The sequence below is a fragment of the Oryza brachyantha genome, chromosome 11 (assembly GCF_000231095.2).
Source record: "Oryza brachyantha chromosome 11, ObraRS2, whole genome shotgun sequence".
Classification (NCBI taxonomy): Eukaryota; Viridiplantae; Streptophyta; class Magnoliopsida; order Poales; family Poaceae; genus Oryza; species Oryza brachyantha.
Window position 1 is genome coordinate 5,061,154 of NC_023173.2, and position 13,325 is coordinate 5,074,478.

Below are 13,325 nucleotides of genomic sequence, written 5' to 3' on the forward strand. Positions count from 1 at the left end.
TTTAATTTTTTGACCTATTATAATATATAAAATATTTTAGCTATCCATTTTTATAGAAAAAAATCCCGAACAAACGTACCGATCACAACCATTTGTTTCTTGTCAACCTTAATGCCTCTAAACAACTCCAAACATTCTTACTGCTGGAAGGAGGAAGTTGTATATTATGCTGACTAGAGCGACATACACTTGACAGATTTACAATTTTTGCTTCATGAATTCTTTGAAATTCTTTATCATCCTCATCTTTTCACTTCCGCCTATACTTGAAAGCCAAATTTTAAATTTTAAAGCTTAAATTTAAAGTTGTTTTTAAGGTTTTTTTCATCGTATTTTATTTCAGACTTGCTTTTAGATCACTAAAACACATATATAAAAGTTTTATTCATATTTTTTTTACAAATAGTCATTTAGCTTTTCCCTTAAAAAGCAAAAGATAAAATATATATATATCTATTTCATACAGTATATGTGAACAGCTACGAAACTATGATCATCAATCAGTTTTTTCACCTACTATAATATATAAGATTTCTTAGTTATACATTTGTATAGCCAAAATCTCTTATATTATGGAATTAAGGTATTTCTTGTTTTGCTCAATCAATCGTAACCATTTGTTGCTTCTCAACCTTAATCCCTCTAAACAACCCTAAACATTCTTATGTTGCTGGAAGGAGGAAGTTGTATATTAGGCCGACTAAAGCGACAGACATACAGATTTTATAATTTTGCTTCATGAATTCTTTGAAATTCTCTACCACCCTCATCTTTTTGATTCTTTAAGCTTAAAAGACAAAATTTAAATTTTCAACCTTAAATTTAAAATTAATTTTAAGGTTTTTCATTGTAGTTTATTTCAAACTTACTTTTAGATCAATGAAACATGTATATAAAATTTTTATTCATAATCTCTTTTTATAAATATGTCATTTACCTTTCTCTTAAAAAGCCCAAATAATCAACCCCTATGCCCCCCTGGGGGGGGGGGGGGGGGAAAGATAAAATAAATAAATATATATATATATATATATTTCATAGAGTATATGTCAACAGCTACGAAACTATGATCGTAACGACGAACAAACCCAATAGTACGTACCATTTTGGTTGGCTAAAGCACACTTACTTTGGATCTGAAATGGTATAAAATAATAGATGCCTCATAGAAACTGAACAGGGTACAGAGGTTCGGAAGGCAGACAACGAAAATAATAGAATTCACCAACGTAACCACAAGATTCAAGATGACGAAAGATAAAATAAGAATCAATGAGAAATCTACACACTTGCAAGCGCTACCAGTTCTTGTACATCATCACAGGTTCATAACATAAGCTCTAAGCATTCTCTTTTTAACAAAAAAAAGAAGAGGAAAAATTTGGTGTCATAAACCAAAGGGAAAATATAGCAAAATGTTGTCACTTACAAAATGTACTGAAGCAAATATCATCAGTAAATGACGCATGGAATCAAGAAAAAAAAATTAATCAGAAATGGATGCTATCCTAACTGTCCCCAGCGCGTCACCTTTTCAGGTAGGCAAGGGGATCTCAGATCAAAATGTCTGTACAAGCATAAATTGGTCATGAAATTTGTAATTGTCTTGTTGACATTTGGAGTCGCATCCAGATTTCTTCTGAATAACCCAGCTTTGATCACCCTCTACAATAGGCTGAGACTCCACAGGCCATCGAACTCACTATATTCTGGAATGGGAGCCAAATGCGAGGCAAATATGATGGGTACGTGTCTTAAATCGTCTTGTAATAATGATTTGACTTGTCTTTGCAATGGATGAGCTCTTCTCTGCATTCCTGACCACAATACTCATTTTATCATAACCAAATTTCCGGCTTAAGATGACTTCAAACGAGTTTGCCCTTTTGCCTGAAAACACATAGTGAAATCAAACGTGTTGTGAGATAGTACAATCAAAATAAACTTACATAATTAAGTTACCAAATTATAACTTACCCTTCTTTTTGATTTTTCAGCTTTCCAGCAGGGGAATAGACCATGACAGCCTGGTGCTCCAGACTCGGAGACCCTGCAAATCACATATAGGTAAGCTAAGCTCAGGCAGCGTAATAGTACACGTAATATGTAGAAAAGGAGCATTTCCTATTTTCGAGCAATAAACTCAGTGTCCTAGACAGGGAAATTAGTCAAAATAATTCTGCACCACCAAATGGAGAAGAGGGATATTCCAAATCCCTAAGCTAACCTAATAATCTTTAATCCAAAACTAGCACTGTATCAGCATTGACCAATATGACAAGGAACAAGTAGCTTCAATGCCAGTATCCACTTTCTACTCTGTTCCAAATAATGAGACTAGAAAACTAGAGCTTGGTTCGTGTACTAACATATGTATGTTGTATGAATATAGGTTTACTCTATAAAGGCTATATGCATTAGTTTATTATGCAGAAGAAAACTAAAGAACTAAGATGAGTTTGCTACTTACACACTCTCATTGTCACAGTTTGCCAAGTGGTTATTGCTATGCAAGAGACTTGGTGAAATGGCATATCCGTTTTCCATTTGTCCATTCTGGTGGAGACCATGACTGCTGATATTTAAGGATTTCAATCCATTGCTCAGTTCCTTGTCGAATTCCCTTGAGGGCAGAATGGTATCCATTGAGGACTTCCTGTGGTACTGTTCACCACTTATTTGAGGCACAACTTGATTTCTCTCAGGTCTCATTTGATTCAAAATCCCTGGTGTATGTTTTTCAACAGCCTGAAGCCATGCACTTTCTAGCCTTTGCTCCTCAACAGTCACAGCTTTTGATTGTTCGACAGGGATTTCTTTTCCTCTAGTTCTATGCATTCCAGTATTTCCTTCGGTGGTGCTTGATTGCAAACCTCCACTAGCAGCTGAGGCACAGCTGAATTTCTCCAGTTTTTTCTCAATCTCTTCAGAATAATCTAAATTTCTTGATGGGTTTAGAATTCCCTTTAGTCGATCACTGTTCGTTGAGCAACTCAAGACATCAAACTCAACTCTTTCATCCAAGTCCTCCTGAAGTTTTAGTCCTCCAGCAAGAAACTCTGGCATTAAACCGATCCTGACTTCTACATTGCATCTCAGTACTGTCTCCATAGAATTTCTGATGCTGCTCGTGAATCTTTGAGCTCGAGACTTTATCTCACTGCCCTCAAATGCTATGAAAGCAATATAATATCCTGAAAATAATTATTACAAAAAAAAGAATTTTGAATCAAATACCTAAGTAAAAGGTTGATACTTCTTTGTATGTAAACTAACGAAATTATAGATGTTGATATCGAAGATAAATTATTAAATCATTTATGAAGGCAATGAGAAGATAACCTATGATTTCATTGCATTGACGCACTTGACAATGTGATGCAATATTTTTTTAATAATCATTTGTTTATCAGACAATACTGCATTAGATAACATTTGTGTCTTTGCATGAAATAAATTAGTTAGTGCCCTCTTCAGCTGCTAATTGGATACTCCAACTTCAACTCTGTTTCCGACTATATCAGCTTTTATTCAATTTTCTAACCACTGAACTCAACTCCATACATCAAAAACAGGTTGCACATCTTTTACCATTTTAGGCTTCAGCCCAATATTTGACTATTTTTGGATCAAAGCAAATATCTTGCATAGTTGTATTACATGGACCTCATTAATCATACTAACATGACAACATCAGAAAAGAATTCAATATGATCCATGTGTTCTTAAGCTGTCTATCTGCATTCTGCAGGCACTAGATCAACCAGGTACTCAGTGGCAGGTCCTGTTTGATGCAAGCAATAAACTATGTAACAACATTTGAGCAATTACTAATACCTGGTTTGTACAGCATCTTGGAATGTAAAACATCCAACTACTTTGATACTAAAATTAGGTCAATACTCAATTCAAAACATCCATCCTTTGACACTAGCATTTGGTCAATACTCAATTTTAGACCCATGCAATTGCAATGGAGCTATACCGCAGCTCTAAACCTAGTTCAGAAGGTAGGTCCTAGAGCTCGACAAACTAAGGATAAAAAATGGTGCAAGAACAAGAGCATATAAATAATATGGATTTACCTCCACAGTCTTTGACAGATGCTAACTTCCCATGATCACAGAGTAACTGCTTCAATGTCTTGGAGTGACAGTTATCTATGCATTTTCTCCAAATTCGAGCAAGATTATCCGAGCCTCCATTAGTCATAGGCCTTCGCTCAGAAGAATTACTTGTTTGAGCAGAATCTTGTAAAACTCTATCAGCAGACCTGCACTCTCCATACTTTAAGTTGTCCTTAGCCCTCATCCTGGAAGACACTGAAACAACACCCTGAGGACTGGAGTGCCCACTGGCTGTTCTAAGGTCCACTATTTTCTTTGAACCACGCAAAGTGAATAGAGGATGAGCTGTAGTCCTGCTAGCAGAGGATTCTCTTACTGCATCCATCATAGTCTCACTGGTTGCTTTAGCACTTTGTTTACTGCTGCTTCTTGACTGGACTATATCTGAACTATGACCAGAACCAAGCTGGAGTAGAGCTGCAGTGAACCATGTCGAACGCTCACTTGAAAGCCTTATCTGTTTCTCAGCATCAGAAAGAATCTTCAAAGCTTGTTGTAATCTTTCCAACTCAGTATCAGTAACTGCATGGCACAAAAATGTGTTTGAGAACCTCATGTAGATAGAACTATAAAGATGTCTTGCATGTAGCTTGTATTGCAAAGAGGCCATCAGACAACCACTACCACTGGGCTAAGGGGAAATACCAAAAATACCCTTCAACAATAGGGCAATTGCAGATACAGACAAACAAGGATTCCAAGCAAGATAGATAATGAGGTGTGGTGGTATACACTATAAGTATGTAGTATTGACCCTCTTTTTGGTGAATATATAGCCTATACTGAGCAAGTGACTGTTATATTCATATTCTCATTTGTTCAATCAAATATGTCTATTTTTGGTCCCTCAAACTATCATTACAGTTCAGTTTTCACCATAATGGCCTGAACTCCATAAATTCGTCAACTTAATGTCCCTAACTTCTGAACAGGAACAAGTGCAACCTTGATGGTGGTATTCATATTTCATGGTGACTTTTACCATGAAAACCCACTATATATGATGGTGTGGCATCACAATGGCAGCAAAGATAAGAAAATCATGAACATGCTTGAGCAATAAACATACATATGGGTGCCATATCCATGTCAACTGGGTGACTGTAGCCAAAAGCACTAACAATACCAACATAAGTATTGAAATAGTGGATTTGATCTGGTTTTTGAAATTTGATGATGTAAACTGTGTTGAAGTTTAGGGGTAAAAATTACTACAATGATAGACTGATAGTTTAGTGACCTAAAATCGTCACTTTTCCATGCTGTTTAGTACTGAAGTATTGAAGAAAAGTAATTTAACATTTCCATTCGTCCATTGGTAGTAGTGCAACAAGCAGATTCATAATACTAATAATAAAGAAAGCCTGATGAATTGGTTTGTGTATTAGTATAGCACCTAAGGTAATCATTTTTTGTGTCTAACAGTTAATCACTAGTAATCTGTTATTCAACGCCTTTGAGCGGGAGCATAAGAACCACAAGTATAAAACAGCCCTACCATAATAAATAGGAACAAACTTCAAAAAAAGCAGTGCACATTCTAAATATGAAAAAACAACATAAAACAGTTTAATCAACCCAATCAAAATGATACAAAGTAGATGTTTCTGTGTAAAAAAATAACCATGGATGAGCAATAATTCAATAAAACAGCATGCCTTGATAGTATTACACCAGTAAATTGGAAATACTCACTATTGCGACCACCAATTCCTTCTCCACCACAAGTAGGGTCAGCTAGTCTATAGGTACCAGCAATGATGTCCATTATGAGCCCAGCCAATTGAGACATTAATGCCATAGGGTCAACACCAGAATCCATCAGTTCTCTGGACCTCTTCACTGTTTCAGCTGTGTCCGATGACATGGCGATCTCTAAAAGATCAAGCAATTTCTCTTCAGACACGACCCCAACCTACAAAATACATTCAAAACTCTGTAACTAATTTGGATACTGGATTGTTAATATCAGATAGTGGAAAAACAGACCAATTTATTCATGCAGGATTTGAATAACTGATCAATAAGTACAATTAAAATAAATAGCAAAAAAATTGAATAAGGAGTGGTCCAGAGTGAAACTTTTGCAATAGAAGGTGGCCCAAACTGCAATTTACTCAATTAAATATCAACTAGCTGGCGCCTGGTGGGTTGTCTATTTTCTTGGGTTGTCGTTACTGGCTCTAAATTTTCCATGGAGAATCTTTGGATTCTGCTTACCATGACAGTACCCATCACAAAACTTAAGCCAACCGTTGAAGGTAAGCTTGGTAGTGATTACTCCTCTGTTATTTTTACTTGTTGTTTATGACATCAACACAGTCTCCCATATACCTGTTTCATCATTTCCTTCTAATCGTATACTCATAAGATATATCTAAAATATATATTTTCACATATCAAATTTCTTTTGCATATATCAGTGAGTTACATTTTTCTTCAGGAAGTGGGATCAAGGTTTGAATGCACCCTCCTTCTCAGTTTTTACGATTTTCATACTATTCTTTTATTCACATTCTATGCATTCTAAAATGGTATCTATTTGAGAATGGAAAGTATATGCAATTTTATTAGCACTTGTTTGATTACACAAGAGATTCAACGTAGCTTGGTAGATGAGTTAGAAATGCCCAATGCATAGTCCAACAAAAATGTACTAGTAATACAAGATTTGACAGTTTAATCCAAAGAGATTGCAAATTTTCATGAGAGACAAAATGGAAAGCTAATACTCACTGTAGGAAAAAGACAAGACCTTGAGAAACCAAGACTTCATAAAATCAACAAACTTATTCATCATATCTACATGTTGTACAATAATCATATCATCACATTGTCATGCATCATGAATGGTCTTCTTTTTTTTATCTGACAATCATGTTGCCATGGTCCATGGTCTCTTGCCTGTTGGTTAAACTAGAATACAATAACCTATCCAATACATATAAGTTCCAGTTGGACATGTACAAACCTCAACAAAAACCTTAAATAAGAAAGCACAACTTCAAATAAAATAACATAAATGATAATTCAATAGCCAGTAACCTGAACAGTAACTCACCAGATCATTTACAAGTGAAGGTGTAATCTTTTTCCCCAGCAAACTCAACTGATCTAACATAGTCTCTGCATCTCTTAGTGATCCATCTGAATTTAGTGCTATCAAATCTAAAGCAGCCAATTCAACATCAAGATTTTCCTTCATAGCAATTTTCCTCAGCCGACATACTATGTCAATGTCTTTAATCTTGGAAAACATGTATTTTTGACAACGTGATATGACAGCACGAGGAAGGTTTTCAGGGTCTATTGTTATAAATATGAATACAACACGGGGTAATGGTTCATCAAGAAATTTCATAAATGCTGACCACACTTTAGAAGATACCATATGGCATTCATCTACTACAAAAACCTTGTATCGTGAAGAAGTTGCAGATGCTGGTATGTTCTCAATCAAGTGCCTAATTCTATTTATACTTTTCCTATTGCTAGCATCAACTTCAATTAGATTAATTCCATTTCCAGTGAAAAAGTCTGTACACTCCATACAAGCCCCACATGGCTTGTTCTCCCCAATAGCAACACAACTTAAAGCTGCTGAAAATATCCTTGCTGCAGATGTTTTTCCTGTCCCACGAGGACCATGTAACAAATATGCTGGAGCTATTCTTTCTCTTATAATGGCATTATTAAGTGATTGTACTACAAAATTCTGACCAACAAGTTCATTAAATGACCTTGGTCGGTATTTCTGGCTTAAGCTTCTTTGTTCTGAAACTGCATGATCAGCTCCACTCACAGGCAGTGCAATACCATCCTGGCTTTTACAACTTGACCACCTTCTGCCGTCCAACCTGCTCAAAGCTTCCAAATCTAACTCTCCATAGATGGTTGAAACTTCATCACTTGCTGAATCAAATGATGAATAGGCAAAATGACAACTGTCATCCAAGAGTGGCACGCCTTGGGAAGATTTTGTAAGGTATGAGCCAGATGACCTCTTCCTTCTGTGCATTGTCTGACCTCCACACAACAGGCTGCTCCCTTTTCTTCTAAGTGTATCAGAGAGCGAAGGAGAAAAACTTCTTTCAGATCCTTTTTGTTTGTTCCTCTTTGACCAATAACAAGGAATACCACACCTTTGGCTTCTCAATAATTCAGGTTGGTTCAGCCCATCTTCATCAAGTGAAGCAGCAGTCGTTCCATCCCATGAACCAACAGTGCTGGGATTCCTCCCTCTGTACCTGTAATAAGAGCTAGTGGAGACTGGAGTGCAGGAAAATGAAGAACCTTCTCTTGGTATTTTCAAAAGCTTAGAGGGATTTGATGAGCTGAGACACCCAGATGCAGCAAACAGCGGTGATGTAGAGCGAGACAAGTAACCCCCCTTCTGAAGCAACTCAGGATTCTCCGAGTTATAATTGTCAGTGTCTTCAGATTGCTCACCAGAATTAACATGGAGTTCTAGCAACTTTGAAACTGTTGAATTTCTGATTGCTCCTTTCTTTGAGAATGAACTCCTCCTCACCCTTCTAACAGTTCTTGTAACAGGAGTGCCTGAATTGGATCCCTGGACACTGTATATGCTGACAGGAACTTCCAGGCCTGTCTCACTCCTAGACTCCACACCATTAGAAATGCATGGGCTTTCCAAGCTACAGTCTGCTGAAGCTTGCCTGTCGTCATCATCTAACTTTATCCCACTTTCACTGGATTTGTTAGAGTGATGCCTCCAATTGTAGAGATAAACTTTTTTCCTTTTCTTTTCACTTTTTGGAGGTGCAGCAGCTGGCTCAATGTTCTTTTGTGATACACTACTGCCAATCTCATTGGGATGAATAACACATGATGTTGTCATGAATGATTTAGAACTCAAAGGCGATCTCCAGGATGAGCATGTTTCAGGATCACGCAAGAACCGTGCCTTTCGCAGTGCAGTAAGTTCCTTTTTTAAGTGAAGCTCACTTGGACCAACACACCCTTCAACCACAGTTGCCATAACTTAGGAGCAAGAGAAATAGTGACAGTCAAAACTCAAAAGCAACCACTGTCCAAGTAAAAAGAATGTAATTATGCAGCCTGTGATAAATCCATAATTAGTATTTGTCAAAGCCTGATACAACTAAAAAGGCATCCGCAAAGTAAAAAAATCCAATAACAAGCATAAAAGCTACCAATCTTTTGTCTACTTGACTAACAACAACGCTCAAACAATTGAGCAATCGATTACATGATGAAGTGAGAAGCAAAAAACATAAAGTGCAACATATTGGCATGCGATAATCTATTAGAAGTAATGGACAGGCGCAGAGAAAATATGTCCTCGGATTTCAATACTTGAGTTAACCCTTTTCACAAATTGAGGAAGAGTAAGTGGAGTGTGTCGTATTTTATCAATTCCCATCTAGAGCCTACCGGAGGACATATCTTCAATTCTTTTATCTAGTGGGTGGGAAGCTATATACTCGACTATCTAAAACAAGAAACGTTGCAGTTACAAATCCTCCCAATTAAAGGTGAGCAGAACCCAAAACTGTGAAATCAATGTGGCGTATGCGAGTGGGGGAGTCTCCAGCACGCACGGTCGAGCGAGCAATGCCACTCTTGGTGAAAGCAAAGATCTAAAATGGAAGTCAGGAAGAATTCCTATTGTGATCAATTCTGGAGTAACCAGCTGTTGGTCATGGGAAAATTAGGGGAGTAGTAAATTCATTTTTTTAGCAGTAATGGGAGGGTGATAGAGCCAAAGGTGGTGAACTCAATAGTATAATAGAGTAAAACGAATTCTCATAGTTGGTGATATGTCAACACGGAGTAATTCCTCCTTTGAATAATCTCTTTCCTTCAGTTAATCAGTATAAATCGAGGAGCACCAAGGTGACATTTTTCAGGCAGGGAGAAGACAAAAAGCACTAACTTGACATCAGTGGCGGATCTAACCTAGTGCTAAGGTCAAGGCAACAAAAACACTGATGCTATTCGCATTAAGCTTAAGGCAAGCAAAGAGAGAAGAACTTGCAGATCTGGAGGAGAACCTATCTAGGTTTGGTTCATGACGCAGATTCCAGAAGAGATAATAAAAAAAAAGTTCCGCGGATGAGAAAGAGGGATGGGTGCTCACCGGAGGGGACAAGATCGGCGCAGGCGGCGAGACTGAGACCGAACGGCAACGCCGGGAGGACGACGAGGCGGTGCGGGAGGAGCAATGCGGATTCGCGCTCCACGTGCAGGGAGCTCGCCGGAATCCCGCCCACCGCCGCTGCGGATTTCGAGCAATGCGGGGTGGATTTTGTCCAGTGCCGCGCCGCCGCTGCTGCTGCTTGGACGACGAATTGGGCTCCTCCACCGCCTTTATTCTCTTCTCTCCTTTTTTTTTTTTTTTTACATTTCTTTTTCTTTGGATTCTTTTATGCACACCCTCTTGTGTCTAGGGATGACCATTGGTAAATACCCATCGGGTATTACTATTCCATACTTATACCCACTATTAAAATTTCGTACCATTAAAATATTCATACCCGTCACGGGTCAGAAAATTTTCCCATACCCATATCCGTTTGGGTAAACCTTACCTATCGGGTTACCCATATACCCGCAAAAGTTCAAAACAATCTAAATATCACAGTTTCCATATAGTATATGCATAGATGCTAGATATTTAGGACATCACACATTCATATATTGTGATGAAAAATATATGGATGGTTTAAATACATGTGGTTTTGGTTAATTAGGCTAGCCTAATATGATATTAGGCCATGACATGTATTTAAACTTGCGGGTATTTATTATCCAAGGGTAAACGGGTATGGCGGTCATAAGAACGTTTCCATACAGCGTACCCATCAGGTAGAAGTATTGCCCAATTACTTACCCACGGGTAATATATTTAGCTCATACTCATACCCTAATAGAGTAAATACCCATCGGGTCTCGGGTCGTGGGTCCCCATTGCCATCTCTACTTGTGCCTCTGACTCAGCGTGGAATACATAAACAATATTTTTTATTTTTTATTTGATATTATTGATTTTTCTATATACGTATTATCATTTATTTATATAAAAGGTTATATGATTATTAAGTTTTTTAGTGTAATTTGATTTATTATAAAAGACACTTTAAGCATTGACTTATAATTTTATAAACTTTCATAAAAATTTTAAATAAGATAAATTGTAAAACATAATCTAAAAATCAATGATATTAAGGCCATGTTTAGTTTAGGTGACTAATCTATTAGTTCCTCCACTTTAATCACCTTTAGTCCCTAATAACCCAAACCAGAGTGACTAAAAAAGACTAAAATTGTATTAGTTTATTAGTCCTTTTCAAAGATACTTATTGGGACTAAACTTCCTTTCACACCAACTTTCACACCAACCCCTCACGCAGCATAACTTATTTAATACACTATTAGTCTCTCTAACTAAACAGTACGTACTAAATATTTTAATTTATAGAACCAAACATGGACTAAGTTAAAAAAAATAAAACTAGAGGGTAGTAGTTTAGAGATGCGTTGAGCTGGACACACAACACACTCCCTTGTTGGGAGAAAAAAGGAGAGAATTTTGGGGTAAAAATTGTTTCTTTTTCTGTTCCAAAGGATGGAAGGACAACCCTTTGGTCCAACATGCCGGCCTTCATTTCAGGCCTTTCTAAGTTTCTTCTCTCCCTTGCATTATTATGTCCCAATTATCATCACCCATCGTGTACTTCCATTAAATAAGAAAGGTAGGGCAATTGGGGACATGTTGCTGTTTTGATGAGGGGGAGATTAGCTTTAGTAGTACTTCACTACTTGATGTGGTTATCATTGCAAGCTTGTGCTCTTTTTTTTTTATCCCCCTTCCTCAGTTCCGAGATATTCGACATTTTGTCCGAATCGTGTTTGTTTTTTTGAACTTTGAGTATTTAACCAACTAAATGTCGTGAAAAATTAGGGAGCGATCCTTTGGTTTTTTTATTGAAAAAACCAAACCGCATAGTTATAAACAAAAAAATAATTTGTTAATTTAAAATCCAATGCTAGAAATAAACTTCGGTGGAAGAACCTCAAAATCAACTCTAAATTTAAGGTTAAAAATTAAATTTTGGCAATAAACATAAACAGAAGCGAAAAGATAGATATGGTATAGATTTTTTTTCAGTGAAAAAATACTTCATATAATCATGTATAACGATCAGAGAGTTCTTTAGTCACACTTTATGTGAATTAAACAAACGGCAAGCAAAGGCACTTAATTGTGGCGTGGTGGTGCATCACTATACCCACCGGTATTTAAATTTCAGTGACCATGAATATTATTAAGCACATGTGAGTGGCTTTTGAATAAAAATTTCGTGAGGTTAGAGATCTAACACCAGTATCTCTCTCTTTAAGTGTGTATTGGTGGGCACATTCGTAGCTGTATAAGTGGTGTGTTTTATGCGTTTCTTAGGTAATCCCGAAAAATAAATGGTAAATGTGCTTATTTGAGACTGTATTAATGTTCACAATTGCATTATTAAATAGAATAAATGCTAACTAATAGATCCTTGGTGCTAGCTTGGGAACACATGAATAACATTGGGCCTCACACAGCTCAGACACGATGGTAGTTGGGCCAGGAAGAAAATTACACAGACTGAGATACTTCCTTCGTCCGAAGGACTTTATCCCCCATGCGACACTGTCTATCGCATAACATAATTGTTTTGTCCTAAGCAGAGCTTGCGCGACATCGTGGTTACCGAGTTTATCTGACACGACATATTTAACTTGGTCCACACATTTTGACATAACGCTTATGTTACAATCCTACCAGGAAAAAACTTTTTTTAAAAAAACTCCCACATATAAGTCACAAGAGAAGAAAAAAAATACCATGGGTTCGCATGTCAACCCTCCCTCCCTCGTCTCACCTCGTCTCTTTCTCCTATCCTATCTCACCGAAGACAATCTCCACCGAAACCGACAGATCCGAATCGTCAGCGAGTGGCGGCGACGGAGATGGCTTGTTCTAACCCTAGCTGACATGTACTCCGTAGGAGCCACGTTGGCTGAAGAGTCTAAACTGCCCAAAGAGGAAGGAAGTATGGACTTTATTCAAACTATGATCTGCAGGCCCTATATCAATCAAGCCCGCCTAGTCAAATTAATATTGGCCAAACATCATCAGAATACATGTTACCATTTGAGTAAGTTATCTCA

General features: G+C 37.3%; 1 protein-coding gene across 1 annotated transcript; it reads right to left on the reverse strand.

Annotated features, from left to right (window-relative positions):
• Positions 1 to 1,175: 1,175 nt before the first annotated feature.
• LOC102708472 (protein STICHEL-like) lies at positions 1,176 to 10,501 on the reverse strand. The gene is made up of 7 exons (XM_006662788.2): positions 10,252 to 10,501; positions 7,189 to 9,209; positions 5,823 to 6,042; positions 4,086 to 4,649; positions 2,471 to 3,194; positions 1,978 to 2,050; positions 1,176 to 1,890 (listed from the first exon to the last, which is right to left on the reverse strand). Exons 2-7 carry the CDS (start codon positions 9,127 to 9,129, stop codon positions 1,858 to 1,860), a joined length of 3,555 nt encoding a protein of 1,184 aa, XP_006662851.1. The 5' UTR covers positions 9,130 to 9,209; positions 10,252 to 10,501; the 3' UTR covers positions 1,176 to 1,857.
• Positions 10,502 to 13,325: the final 2,824 nt, after the last annotated feature.

Bases quoted from the DNA above. Each gene is read 5' to 3' on its own strand.
- LOC102708472 (XM_006662788.2), bottom strand. From the start codon at position 9,129: ATGGCAACTGTGGTTGAAGGGTGTGTTGGTCCAAGTGAGCTTCACTTA. The intron at 3,195-4,085 runs GTAAATCCATAT...AATTATTTTCAG, and splicing joins ATCTGTCAAAGACTGTGGAG to GATATTATATTGCTTTCATA. The intron at 2,051-2,470 runs GTAAGTAGCAAA...TGTGATTTGCAG, and splicing joins AACTGTGACAATGAGAGTGT to GGTCTCCGAGTCTGGAGCAC.